The sequence below is a fragment of the Rosa rugosa genome, chromosome 7 (genome assembly GCF_958449725.1).
Source record: "Rosa rugosa chromosome 7, drRosRugo1.1, whole genome shotgun sequence".
Lineage (NCBI taxonomy): Eukaryota > Viridiplantae > Streptophyta > Magnoliopsida > Rosales > Rosaceae > Rosa > Rosa rugosa.
In genome coordinates this window covers 23925883-23940466 of record NC_084826.1, presented here as the reverse complement: position 1 = coordinate 23940466, position 14584 = coordinate 23925883, and the positions used below count along the sequence as shown (strand labels likewise).

Sequence of the window (14584 nt, the reverse complement as noted above, 5' to 3'; positions counted from 1 at the left end):
TTATGATTAAAAATAACCAACATGTCACAACACAAAATATTTTGAGGAATTAGAGAAAAAAAATATCATCGTGAATACTACAATTAATTGATAATTCGTGGGGCTACATATCAGTAACTTTGGGAAGACATAAATTATTGTTCAATTGTTGATTTCCCCATGTTAAGAGACAGGAGAGAACCGAAAATAGTATATATGGTTGGAATTGTCAACGTAACAATGCCAATCACCTCGAGGCAATGTGTGTTGCATTAACTGTAAGCAAATTTGATGAACCCGACATTGTATAGAACCTAAGTATATATTCATATATGATTTAGTTTTGAATTCAAATGTTAAGTATAAGTTAAGGACTTAAGAAAATCATTTTGGTCCAACTTATCACATCTGTTAGAATTTGAAATTCATAAATATAGTTATGAGAGTTTATCTGATTTTGAAAAGGCAGTTAGGATGTATTGTCAGTTTCTTGATGGAAGAAACTGACAATACGATGCTATATATCAGATTTTTTGGTCCCTTCTGATGCACAATTCATTCTCATCAATTAGTCCCATCACTAAGAGAATCATGAAGGTGAAATCAGGAGAAGACTAAGATGGAAAACTCAACTGTGTCAAGAAGGCTATCATGGACCGTGGGAGTGCATCGATGTTGGAGTTTGAATGGAAATCAGTTTCCATTGAAGAGGATTAGATGTCTCAAAGGGATCTGTAAATGATTTTCTTCCTCACTCAGATCCATCTTAAGGGGATATTACCTCTTCAAGATCTGTCTAGAGGAGATTTCACCTCACTTGAATCTTCCTCAAGGAAATTTCTTCTCACTTGGATTTAACTCAAGGAGATTTCCAAACACTGTTGGAACAGAATTCAGTTTTTGAATATACATGATGTTTCAATCCTAAATGCTAATTAGGATCACTGCTGCACTCTTACATATATTTACACAGAAATCATTGTTTACTTGTATTCATGCTAAGATAGATTTACAGCAATAGAACTGAGAGTAAGTTCTAACAATTGGTATCAGAGCGATCTATTCTTAGATGAATACATGTTATTGATGTTCAACCAATTTCTTTTGAAACGAATTCTGGAAATTTTTGTTCACATAATCCGCATGCAGTTATATACATATATATTGCATATCTGATGCATTTATCCACATATGCACGCTCTCATCTTTGCAAATCCTATTTGCTCTGGATTGATGTCAATGAAATTGGGTTCTCCCAAATTTATTATCCATTATCCTCATTCATTGAGAGGAGGAGAAAATGACCAGAGAGCCATTAAGGCAATCACCAACCTCTATCACTCCTGTTGATCACCAAATAGTGCCTTCTACCAAGTTGGTGTTAATCCAGGCCTTGCTTAATGAGCAGGTGAGTTATATCAATCCTTGATTTGTTTAATTGATGAATGGATATTGCAGAAGCATCCATGGATTCTGGAACTACATTGTGTTGGTATCACATACTCTTATCAATCTTGTTTTCTGGAATATTTAATTTGCTGCATATTATATTTTGGCCTTGATTCATGTTTTTGTTGATTTACAATATTCTATTTGGCATAGTCATCTTAATTATCTAGCTAGCATGTGTTGATCTGTATAATGGCATACTTAGAATTAACCAAAATTCATAGTCAATTATATATGCATGATTTGCATGACAGATCTTGACAAATGCTTTTGCTATTTTAATTGCCTCAGTTGCTATATATATGTCCAAGTGTTTATATGGTTAGAGATAACTATTGATTTAATGATAAGCAACAAGAGCAAATTTGGCTTTGACATTCATACATTACATATTGAGCATTGTATCATGTTTAATTGATGTGTTTTCAATCCAAGCAACAGACTTAGAACATTGCTTAGAAATCACAATGCTTTTCTTGGTTGGGAAATTGGACGATGAAAAGGTTTTTGGGGCAAAGAAAGAGATTTTAATCACTTCCAGATTTACTGAATTTTTGACTCAGTCACTTACCTTTGCAAAACTGTACTGATCTACTGGGAATTTGAGGTCAGTTTATTCTAAAGAATTTTAGTAGATATCTTAAAGAGTCATTTGGAACTGGAATCACCCAAAACGGAATTTTCTGGGATTAGTTATGAATTTCCAAATTCATGAGTCAGTCACAGAATTTTTCTGATATCAGCTTATTAAGTTTAGCCAAAGGCAGACTCTTATAGCACTTTTGATTCAATACAGGACCTCTATTTCATTTGAAGATTACATTTTATTCATCTCAGTGCATATTTATGTTTTCCATATCATTTTGAAATGCTGAATGATGGATATGCATGTTTAAAGTTTCTGATATTGATCTTGAAAACTTCATATGTGGTGTGCTGCCAAAGTGGTCTCATATATGAAGATTCTAAAGGATCAAATATGCTGGTGAAATATATAGTATGAATTCAGTTATATGTTGCATAATAAAGTGCTGTCAAAGTGGCCAATATATAGCAATTACACTGTATTCAGTTTCATCAGAATGAGATTATGAGACTTAAAAATTAAATTTGAATATAATTTCCAAAGAAATTTACATCAAACATTTGGTTTTATAATCTTGTATATATTATCGGTAAATGAACATTCAGAACTATTAGAGAATAGTACTCCACAAAGGATGTCAAATCTTGAAAATAGAAGAGTTCATTTTCTGCATATATACATACATATTTTTCAGTAAATGGCTTTCAGATTGGTCATGATCACATTGTTGATATAAAGTCAATTTAATCTTCTTAAATGCTAAATGCTGTCAAAATGGCTTAGTGTAAAGGAGATTAATTGTCCTGTTTGGTTTTCAACAATAAAATCAAGTAACTTAAAATTTAATTTGATCCTTATTTCCAAAGAAGTCTGGTATCAAACATTTGGTTCTTGATTTTGTATATGATGAAAATTGAACATTCAGATATCATTAGAGATTAGTACACCCCAAAGGATGTCAAAATCTTGAAAATGGTTGAGTTCTATTTTCTGAACATATGCATTTGGTGTGAAATGAATGTTCAAATCATGAATTTTCATTTTATTTGGGACATACAGATAATTCTAGTCTTATGATAAACTAGAATGATTGAATTTTCATTTTATTTGGGACATACAGATAATTCTAGTCTTATGATAAACTAGAATGATTTTACTGATCAATCTCATATACATCTAGACATTTTCTTTTGAGCACCAATCAGGTTGAACTACAGGATGGCTCAAATTTTGGAAAATGGTAAAGTGAGAGTTGAACTTGGGAGTTCAGGATTATTATCATATGTTGAAGGAAATCCATCTGAGAATTAGCAGCAAATAAAAGCAAGGAGAAGCATTAAATGAACGGATACAACTCTTCAAGTAAGTTTGTTGTTCTTCAAGTTTTTGTTTTCTGGAATTATGGGATTGCAAGTGCAATATCTATCCTAGTAATATTTGCACAGAAATGTTAATATTCATGTATAGCTTGAACAGACAAGGGAATATTAGTGGAGTTCACCATGAAAAGGGAAAGGTACACTTTTGGATTGGTCCAAAGTTTGAGTAAGATGAGCACTAGAGGTCTAGAGCAACTAAAAAGGATAATTGAGGATTTATATGGGAAATCTGAAGTTTGAGAATTCCAATTTTCAGTTTCTGGCTCCTCCTTCTTCATGCATTAATCACGCGTTGATAATTTCCTAGACATAAATCTTCTTGTGGTGCTCTTGTTCATGAGTATGTTTATGAAGTCATCAAAATGAGTTCATGTTCCAGCAAGTTATCTAGGCTTTTCAAGTTAGCAAATTAATAGTCTCAACAATTTTCATTGGTCGTGTTGGTTTTCTCTACTTATTCTTGGGAGCTTGGATTTAGAATAGAAGTGGGGAATACACATACTTTTTGGCTTTGAATTGGTGGTTATTTGGTCCTTTTCAAGACTTCACATAGTTGTCTTTGGAGCCTAACTTTAAGCATAAGAGTGAAGCAATTTTCAAGACAACCATCAAGACTGTTGTTGGTGGAACCAGTGATGGGAAAAGATAATTATATCAACAGATATGCTGGAAGATTCTCATGTTGATCTCCCAAAGAAACAGGGAAGAAGGGGCAATCATCTCTTCGTTTTGATAATCTTAGAGAGGAGGCATGCCACAACTATATTGCTGAGGCAGCAGAAAATGTCACCAAGACTTTTACTAACCCTACCACCAACCAACCTAATGTTGCAGGATTAATACTGACAAGATCAACGGACTTCAAAACTGTGCTTGGTGGGTCAGAAAAATTCGATCAATGTCTGTATGCCAAAATAATAAATGTGGTGAGTGTTCGCTGTGGAGGAGAGAATGGTTTTGATCAGGCTATTGACTTGTCATAGAAGATTCTATCCAGTGTGAAATTTGGGCAAGAGAAACACTTGATGGAAAAATACTTTGAAGAGATTAGATTGGATACAGGGAAGTAGAAAAGCAGGAACCAGAAGGTGAATGTACTGAAGAATAATGAGGTTTTGAGCAAACCTTCTCATCTAAATTCTTCTTTTCTGTACATGTTGTATCTTTGGCAGAGAACATGAATGGTAAAAGACCCTTATTAGATGAAAATTCTACAAGAGATATTCCATGAAGAGGATCAAGTTGGATCAAACTATTCATAGGCTGATGATAGTTTGGTGGAGGATATTACAGCAGCAAATGGTTCATAAATGGATGCAGAATAAAGACAAGTAGCTAATGATACGGAGAAATGATCATACAACCCCATTTAGCAAAGCTGGATTGCTAAGTTAAAAGTCATTTTGGTGGTTAAATTCATTGATTAAAAAGGGAGGAAGAAAGCTCTGAAGGATCAATTAATGCTGAAGCTGTGCTGACAAGAAGATCTCAAGGGTGAAAGGATATCAGATGGAGGCATAAACAACTCATATAGAAATAGAGCCTTTAGGCATATTGGGTGTTATTGCTGGGCTTATTCCGTATCCTCATCACAAGTAGCTAGTGAAATGAAGAAGTGGTTTATCTTTCAAGACAGCAGCATATCAATTCCAGATTAGGATTGCAGCAATATATCAATCCCAGCATAGGACTGCAATAATACATCAGTCCTAGACAATGGAGAAAAATCTAAGTATGCAATGCAGTTTATGAATAATGAAAAATGCAGAAATTTAAATGTTGTAGCTTGAAGTTTTTGTGGAAGATCGATGATCACTAAGTTTGGTTCTCTGAAAACAATTTGGAAGATTGTATATCTCTAAAGACCAGTGGGAGAAACTTCATTTTTTCGATCATGAATGTTGATGATATGTTGTTTTCTAGCAGCAACATTTGGTTGTTGAAGGAAACAAAAGGAGAGTCAACAATGTCTAAAGCAGATGAGTTTCATGAAGACTAGTGCCCCAAGAATGCATTTATGAAGAAAAGCATGGAAAATATAACTTATACAAGGTCAGTTGGATGTTTATCATTCTTACTTATCATTGTATAGAGTTGTATTCATTATTTTAGACTAAATTGGTCAGTAAAGTTCACCTACATTTATGGAATTTCACCTTATTATCTTTCTGCATACTCAAGTTGTACAAATTCAGCAAGCTATCAATGAATAGCAAATCTTGCAGATTGACAATATTAAGTAGTGTGAAATATATGGTTGCCAATTCTATGTTATTAGAAATTCTGGCAGGACAACATATGCTTATATTATGAACGATCGTTATGGATTATGGATTAGGCATATGTTATGTTACTGTATTTTGAGGTATAATTCATGTGATTATGTATGCTGCATTGTGATCTTGGAATGCTGATGCTTTTCTAATTCATCATGACATTCTTTGATTCCTTGTAGTTGACCATAATTGACAGAATTTTGAAACAGATTGTTTGATGTGAGTTGAATTCAAAGTGCGCACACTTTAGTATCTAAATCATATATACCTTAGTTTCTAAACAATGTCAAGTTCAGTGGGAGATTGTAAGCAAATTTGATGAACCCGACATTGTATAGAACCTAAGTATATATTCATATATGATTTAGTTTTGAATTCAAATGTCAAGTATAAGTTAAGGACTTAAGAAAATCATTTTGGTCCAACTTATCACATCTGTTAGAATTTGAAATTCATAAATACAGTTATGAGAGTTTATCTGATTTTGAAAAGGCAGTTAGGATGTATTGTCAGTTTCTTGATGGAAGAAACTGACAATACGATGCTATATATCAGATTTTTTGGTCCCTTCTGATGCACAATTCATTCTTATCAATTAGTCCCATCACTAAGAGAATCATGAAGGTGAAATCAGGAGAAGACTAAGATGGAAAACTCAACTGTGTCAAGAAGACTATCATGGACCGTGGGAGTGCATCGATGTTGGAGTTTGAATGGAAATCAGTTTCCATTGAAGAGGATTAGATATGTCTCAAAGGGATCTGTAAAGGATTTTCTTCCTCACTCAGATCCATCTTAAGGGGATATTACCTCTTCAAGATCTGTCTGGAGGAGATTTCACCTCACTTGAATCTTCCTCAAGGAAATTTCTTCTCACTTGGATTTAACTCAAGGAGATTTCCAAACACTGTTGGAACAGAATTCAGTTTTTGAATATACATGATGTTTCAATCCTAAATGCTAATTAGGATCACTGCTGCACTCTTACATATATTTATACAGAAATCATTGTTTACTTGTATTCATGCTAAGATAGATTTACAGCAATAGAACTGAGAGTAAGTTCTAACATTAACAATATCGCAAAGGCTACATGATGAGGCATGCTCAATCGAGTTCAAGCAAAATGAATCCCTGTAGTAACTGGTTTCTATTCTTGAACTGTAGGCGTACAGATTTGAAGTTAAGTTGTAGTTCTACATGTTGGAATAAGTGTGACGATGATCTGCTTCTTGCTCAACCCTGGCTGTTTGGTTGTGACTGCAATTCAACAATGGCTACCTTTATAGTTTATACCATGATTCCGTCGAGCGGCCTAGTCTGGAACCCCCAGGTCTAGTGTTCGAATCTCAGCTCCACCCCGTGGCCAGCAGATTTGAGGGACCTAGGTTGATTAAACACCAAGGTTCGTGCGTCTACGGTGCAGTGATTAGTCCGGCTACGCTGGGATACACTGCATGAGGGTGTGTGTGGTTACTATTGTCGTCCAAACCTCAAAAAAAAAAAAAAAAATGATTCCATTTAGTTTAAACTATTATTCTATTTTTATAAAAATTCTAAAATCCCATTCAAGGTTTAGAGGCTAGAGACTCTTGGTGTTAACATCTTGGCAGTCAAAGTTGGTTATTGCTTAGGTCTAACTTGCTCTTGGTAAGGATTGGAGGTTTGTAGCCAATTCTTAGGGGCCTAAGGATTTGTTGTACTTTAATCTTATTTCGATACTCTTGCTTTGGTTATCTTTGCCCAATTATTAGGAGGTTCTTATATGGAAACTTGAAGAACCTATTATGGGAAAACATTTTTATAGCGTGAAATAATATTCATAAGACTTTAGTTTTAACATTGAGAAACGCCAGAAGTGCGATTCGTATTTTTCAAATTTTCAAATGGTATGGTGTTGATACGCTTGGCGTAAGGAAAAAGTGAGAAGCCATTATGAAAATAAAGAGATAAATATTCGATAGTGTCATGTTTATAAAAAAAATTGTAAAGATGAAAATATAGTGGAAAAAGATGTCATGTAAAAGGTGGTATTATGATTAGATAATATTATAATAAAGATATGATGAAAAGCAAGCTTAACCGTATGTTATGAGCAGGAGTTTTGCACTACGAATTACTTGCACGATTAACCCTTTAATTTTGTGATTGTGAATTAAAATAAGAGATATTGGAGGTTAGGCAGAATTATTATAATTAGAATTATTACTGTTGAAATAGATGAGACGAGTGAGTCGGAATGCCGCGTCGACTCCGTCGAGAAGGATTGTGGGTGTTGGGGAACACCTTCAAACGCATTAACACTTGGTGCGGGCCCACTACCTTTGTTTTTGTTAGCTAGTGCTGTGCGTGGCAGTTCATTAACTTTTTGTTTTTTTTTTTTGTTTTTTCTATAAGAAGCCGTCAATATATATTGTTCAAGAAAAGAAAAAAAAAAGTTTTCAATAAATGATGGGTATTTGGGGTCGGTGCAAAGATTACCCCAAACATGAGTTAGGAAACTCGTAATTCATACAAATGCCAAAATGACTATAATTAAACATGCATAACCGATTTTCTTTAGAATTATTTTTTGAATCAAGAAAATATAGTATTAAATAGCTTACATAAGATAAGAAATTCTTGTTATACAATATTTATTCACATCCGTCACTACTTTAGTTAAATATCAAATTAAAACACGATCGTTAATTAATTTTTCAATTTTTTATGTAAGTAGAAAAGTTAATAGTGTGGCTCATACATTAACTCAAAATGCTACTAGTGTAAACACAAATCATATATGGTTCTTGTATTCTCTAAATGTTATTAGGAATACCCTCTTAAGCGATATTTCTTGCTGATATCAATGAAATAATTATTTAAAAAAAAACGTTAATTAATTTACATCAAGCCACACAAAATAACAATTTTTTTTTTCTCCCACGCATCAAATAATCAAGATTTTGATGATGAAAGTAATCAAATGAAAATTGTGGTCCCCCGAGGAGGGCTTATATATACGTAAGCTGGTTAATTATCATTATTCCTTGGGAGACACACAAACAAACTTGAAGTGTTCTGCCTCAATCTTCTTTGTTTCTCCCAGTCGATCAGTTTGTTTTTCCTTTCCACTTAACTAGTTAGCTAGTCAAGTAATGGAGGGAAATGGTGGGTGTTGTCGAAGTTTCATTCAGAGTTCAAAGCCATACATAGCTATGATTTCTCTGCAATTCGGCTATGCCGGAATGAACATCATCACTAAGGTTTCGCTCAACCGTGGAATGAGCCACTATGTGCTTGTTGTTTATAGGCACGCCTTCGCCACTGCAGCTATTGCACCATTTGCTCTTGTTCTTGAGAGGTAACTACTGTTATTTATTTCTTAGCCTTGATATACATAAATATTTCTATTAACAACAAATGTAATTAATTAATTGCCTTTTGATATATGATTTTGCAGGAAAATAAGAACAAAGATTACATTCCCCATTTTCATGCAACTTTTTGTACTGGGACTTCTTGGGTAAGCAGTTAACAATGTCTTCTTGGATTTTTTCTCAAGTCACATTATAATTTTTCACTTTAAGTCTCTAAAATATCAGGACCGGCCCTGAATTTATTAGTTAACTTAATTCCATTTCCATTGACAATTACAGGCCGGTCATTGATCAAAACTTCTACTATGCCGGATTGAAGTTTACATCCCCGACCTTCTCTTGTGCCATGAGTAACATGCTTCCGGCAATGACATTCGTCATGGCTGTCCTTTGCAGGTATGGATGACTAACTACTTGTACTTTGAGGTTAAGTTTGGTGTGTGTGTGTGTGTGTGTGTGTGTGTGAGAGAGAGAGAGAGAGGAGGAGAGAGAGAGAGAGAGAGAGAGAGAGAGAGAGAGAGAGAGAGAGAGAGAGAGAGAGAGAGAGAGAGAGAGAGAGAGATTGGATATATAGCTATTAGCTAATTAACATGCTTCATGATATTTAATTAATCAAGGATGGAGAAGCTGGACATGAAGAAGGTTAGATGCCAAGCTAAGCTGATAGGCACAATTGTGACAGTGGCCGGAGCCATGTTGATGACGTTGTACAAAGGAAACATCATTAACTTTCCATGGTCGGGTCACTCCAATAATGCCCCTAGTGCAAATAATAATGAGGACAAGGACTGGCTCAAGGGATCCATTCTGCTCATCTTGGCCACCCTTGCCTGGGCTTCTTTCTTCATCATTCAGGCAGTGACACAGAAGAGGTACCAAGCTCCGTTATCCCTCACCGCAATCGTCTGCTTCTTGGGAACTCTGCAGTCCATAGCTGTTACCTTTGTCATGGAACACAAGCCGGCGGCTTGGACCATTGGTTGGGACATGAACCTTCTTGCTGCTGCATATGCTGTACGTAACTCGATCACGCAATTAAATTAATTTGATCGATCATTAACTGTTTACTAACGAACATATACATATGGCAGGGCATAGTTTCATCGAGCCTTGCATACTACGTTCAAGGGCTGGTGATGGAGAAAACAGGTCCTGTTTTTGTCACCGCTTTCAGCCCTCTTATGATGATCGTTGTGGCTGTCATGGGTTCTTTCATCCTTGCTGAGAAGATCTATCTTGGAGGGTACGTCTCTACGACTCTACCTATTAAATATTTTGACTTCGTAATTTTATATCTTCATGTTTCATTGAATCTCATCAAGTTGTATGTGGTTTCAATTTCAGTATTCTTGGTGCTGTACTAATTGTCATGGGACTCTACTCTGTTCTCTGGGGCAAGTACAAAGAGAACAAAGAAAAAGAAGCTGAGAGCTTTAATATTCCTCAAGCAATAAAGGGTACTACAGCTACTACTGGAGACATCACTACTGATATACAAGACATTGAAATACAAAAGAGCAGCCAACCTAACCCCAAGGAATGAGGCACCAACATTTAGAAAAGGTCCAAGAGAGGCCTTTCTTTTGTTTTTTTGTACTCGTAGTTGAATCTGACCCTTTTATTTTTATTTTTTGTTTTCTTTTTGTTGATTTACTTACTATGATGTATCCCGTCATATGTCGTGTAAGTTTATATAATGAAAATTTCGATATATGAGAAGAATAACTAGATATTAAATGCATAGCTATATCTAATTATAAGAAAAAAAGAACACTAATTAACTATATACATAATACGTGACGTACATTACTCTAGCTACTTTAAGCTAGCTCTTTCGGTTTATGTTAGGTCATCTCCAATAAGAGGGTCAAACTGGGCTCTCTAGCTCTTTTCTGAAAATTATGAACTCCAGCAAGCAAAAGACTATAGGGCTAAAGGGGGTGGAGAGGGTTGAAAATAGCTCCAAAGGTAACCTTTAGGCTCTGGTGGGACCCACAATAAACCCAACAAATATAAAGAGGAGGGCTGACACATGCATGGATGCATTGATTTGAAAACAAATCAACAGATCATGTTACACAACCATTGCAATCCAACGGTAGACAATTATGCTAGCAATTATGTCATAATTCTGCTATTAATGATTTAATTTATGATTTTGTATCATTAATTATGTAATGTTTAATTTATGAAATAAAATGTTGAAATAAAACTGTTATTCATCCTATCTGAAAATGTTATCTACAGTAATACATAGATACCTCATCCAAACGTACGCTTTAAAAAATTAATTTTTGTCTAAAAAATTAATCAAATAAAATCATAAATTTGAAAAACATAATGTAAAACCATAAAATGTTATAAAGGGCTAAAATTTAGTCATGCCTTACTGGAGATGGTTCATTAGTTCATCAATAAAGAATAATATTTTTTTAGGGCTAAATTATAGCCTTGGCCCCAATATAGCTCTCTCCTACTAGAGATGGCATCATTAATTGAATACTTGTTCACAGTTAAGTGGCAAAATTTGCTCGTCTCATGACGTATGATGCGGATTCTACTATGGTTTCTTGTCAACTTTTCTCAATATATCCTTGACTTTTAATCGACTGCAGTTGTTAACTTTGTTTTGCTACTTTTTAATCTTTCCCCCTTTCTGTGGATTTTCTCTCTCGATGCCTTTAGACTCGGTGGCGACATTTTCTGCCCAACATGAGCGCTGTTGTCCGAAGTTAGTCTTTGATCCAGGGGTCACTGCCTCTTTTTCCCCCTTGGTTGTGTGTTTTCCCATTCAGTTTCTTTCTTCGTCTTTCCCCCTTATTTCCTACTTCTCTTTTTTTAAATCTTTCTTTCTTCATCTTCTCCATCTGGTTGTTCAATCTTTCTACCATGGTCTGTTCCTCTGCTCTTCGGAGCTTTGTTCAAAGTGGGATCTACCCACTAGTGCACTTGATGATGCAACAAGAGATTGTGTACTCTTTTTGTACATGTCTCTTTGATCCTTTGTCAGATCTCACCTGTTCTTTTAAACCGATCTCAAGTTGATTTCCTGGTTTCTTTCGTTGCCTTCTTGGCAAATAATTTTTGATTTAGTGGAGGTGATGTGAGTACTGCTTCCTGGAATTTCAGTGGCTAGGTACATCATAATCGTCATGGGTCTCTTCCTTGACCATTTGATCTGGATGGCGTTTGTTGCTGGTTGCTTTTGCGTCGCGGTGGTGAGTTTGTTCTTCTTGTCGATGGTTGTTGGTAGTGGTGTAGTTGCCCTTGTGTTCGGGCTTCTATTTGGTTTTGTTTTGTTTGTTTGGGCTTTTGGGCTTATGTTGATGTTGTTGGGTCTATATTGTTTTTAATATTTTCTCTTAATAAAAGTTGTTGTTGTTTGACAAAAAAAAGAACAAAAATTTATTCATTACCAAATAATAATTCAGATATTTGTTATCAATCAATGGTTATTGTTTGCATTCCACGGAGGAAGATGAGAAATACTTCAACCTACAATGAATCTCCAATCTCACATTTTTTAGCAATAAAGTTCGATAATAAAATACATGCAATTCTCAACATAGACTGTCCATCTATTTTTTTCTGTTGTATTGAATAAAGAGAAATTTTAAATACATCCCCTTAATTACATAATACACACCCCTTATATTTTTTTTGTATCATTTTTTCATCAAACTTCAATCTATGCCCCTCCTCATTAAATAAATAAATGAGAAAAATTATAAATAAATAAAAATTAGTTCGGCTATGTATCATAAATGAGCAATTTTAAATACACACCCCTAATCACTTAATACACATACCTATTATTTTATATTTTAAATTAGATTTTGTAGGTAGGTTAAATGACCAAAACAGACATCTATGCATTAGAAGAAGAAAAAAATAGTCATATTTTCCTTATATTATTCTATTTATGTATAAATAGTTAGATAAACACAACAAATTTCTATACATGGCCTCCTAATTTAATACAAGAATAAAGTTAGAAACTATTTAATTTAATTTTTCCTTAAATAAATTGTAATTAGATGAGGTTAGAGACCATAATATTTAGAATTTCAAAATCAATATTTAAAAAAAAAAATCGCTTTACTCCCATTTTTTAGTTAATTTTCCTTTTTTGTTCTAAGAGTTATGATTAATCAATTTATTTTCTAATATAAAACATCACAGGTGAAAAAACTTTGTAATTGTTAATTTATTTGGCCCCTCTAATGACAACTATTTAGTTCCGCCACTATGGAGAAACTACTGGTATAGTTTTGGTTGAATGTTCAACTTATAATTTTATACTTGATTAACATGGTGTTTGGTGGATGAGAGCTCAAATAACACAAAGCCTATTTATATGCATCTATTTAAAGTGAACAATAATAAATCTTTATGGATTTTCTCAATAACTAACACAAGTAATCAATATGGTCACTTGCAAAATGTCAATATACTAGAATATACTAATCATATTAAATAGTAGGGCTAAATACTAGTTAGTACCCTGTGGTTTAGGTCCAAAATCAATTCAGTCCTTGAACTTCTAATTTCATCAAAAACACCCCTGCACTTTCAATTTTGATCTAATAGGTCCAATTCGTTAATATTCTTTCAAATAGTTGGATTATTTGTTGAAAAAACTATTTATTTTTAATAGTAGGACTCACTCCTAAATTGACAATGCAGACCACCTCGACACCACATCATAAAACATACGCCATATATGATCCACATTAACAAGTTAAATAACTCAATTGTATGAAAACTAACAAATTGGACCTATTAGATCAAAATTGAAAGTGCAGGGGTGTTTTTGATGAAATTAGAAGTTCAGAGACTGAATTGATTTTGAACCTAAACCACAGGGTAGTAATTTGTATTTAGCCCTAAATAGTAACCTTAATATAATAAAAAAGTAGGATATTTCATGATTTTTGAGATTTAGGGTATTTTAGGTACTTTGGGTTGTGTATTTAGTAAATTATTAGAATGAGAAATTAAATGGGTGGTGTATTAAATATGGAGTGTGTATTAAGTAATTATGGGTGTGTATTTAAAACTTCTCATCATAAATTTTTACTATAAGTTTTTAAAATATTGTGGAATTAATTGCTAATTAATTCCCGTACATATCAATATGAAAATTAATAATTACTTTTCTTCTTTCTTGTTAGAACAGAGGGATAATAAGATATAGATCAATCCTAAAAAGAATAAAATGTTATTCCTAACAAATTATACACTACATCAAAGGATTGCAAGTATGTTATCAATCCTAGAAAAAATAAAAACTACAGATAAGACGTAGTAATATAGCGATCCTAGCAAATATAACGAAATCCAAATTAGAAAGTTGAGTGAAAGAAACTGACTCGGTTGAAATTGATAGGGGTTTTCTTGTAGCAATCTCCTAAGGCAGAATTCGTCCCTACTCTTATGCTTGTAGTTCTTGGACGTCTATCTTGCAGGATACAACTATTAGATCCTGCCAAACTCTACTATGTTTTTCTCTATAGAAATAAGGAGGGGGAGAGGAGAAGTGAAGCGTACATGTCT

The 14584-nt window shown here is 33.9% G+C and overlaps 1 protein-coding gene across 1 annotated transcript; it reads left to right on the top strand.

Annotated features, from left to right (window-relative positions):
* Window positions 1–8717: 8717 nt before the first annotated feature.
* LOC133723337 (WAT1-related protein At5g07050-like) lies at window positions 8718–10739 on the top strand. Its single transcript, XM_062150147.1, has 6 exons — window positions 8718–9012; window positions 9112–9174; window positions 9308–9424; window positions 9646–10042; window positions 10120–10271; window positions 10373–10739. Exons 1-6 carry the CDS (start codon window positions 8807–8809, stop codon window positions 10569–10571), a joined length of 1134 nt encoding a protein of 377 aa, XP_062006131.1. The 5' UTR covers window positions 8718–8806; the 3' UTR covers window positions 10572–10739.
* Window positions 10740–14584: the final 3845 nt, after the last annotated feature.

Coding starts and splice junctions, on each gene's coding strand:
- LOC133723337 (XM_062150147.1), top strand. CDS start 8,807: ATGGAGGGAAATGGTGGGTGTTGTCGAAGTTTCATTCAGAGTTCAAAG. Junction 9,175..9,307: donor TTTGTACTGGGACTTCTTGG/GTAAGCAGTTAA, acceptor TGACAATTACAG/GCCGGTCATTGATCAAAACT. Junction 10,043..10,119: donor TTCTTGCTGCTGCATATGCT/GTACGTAACTCG, acceptor TACATATGGCAG/GGCATAGTTTCATCGAGCCT.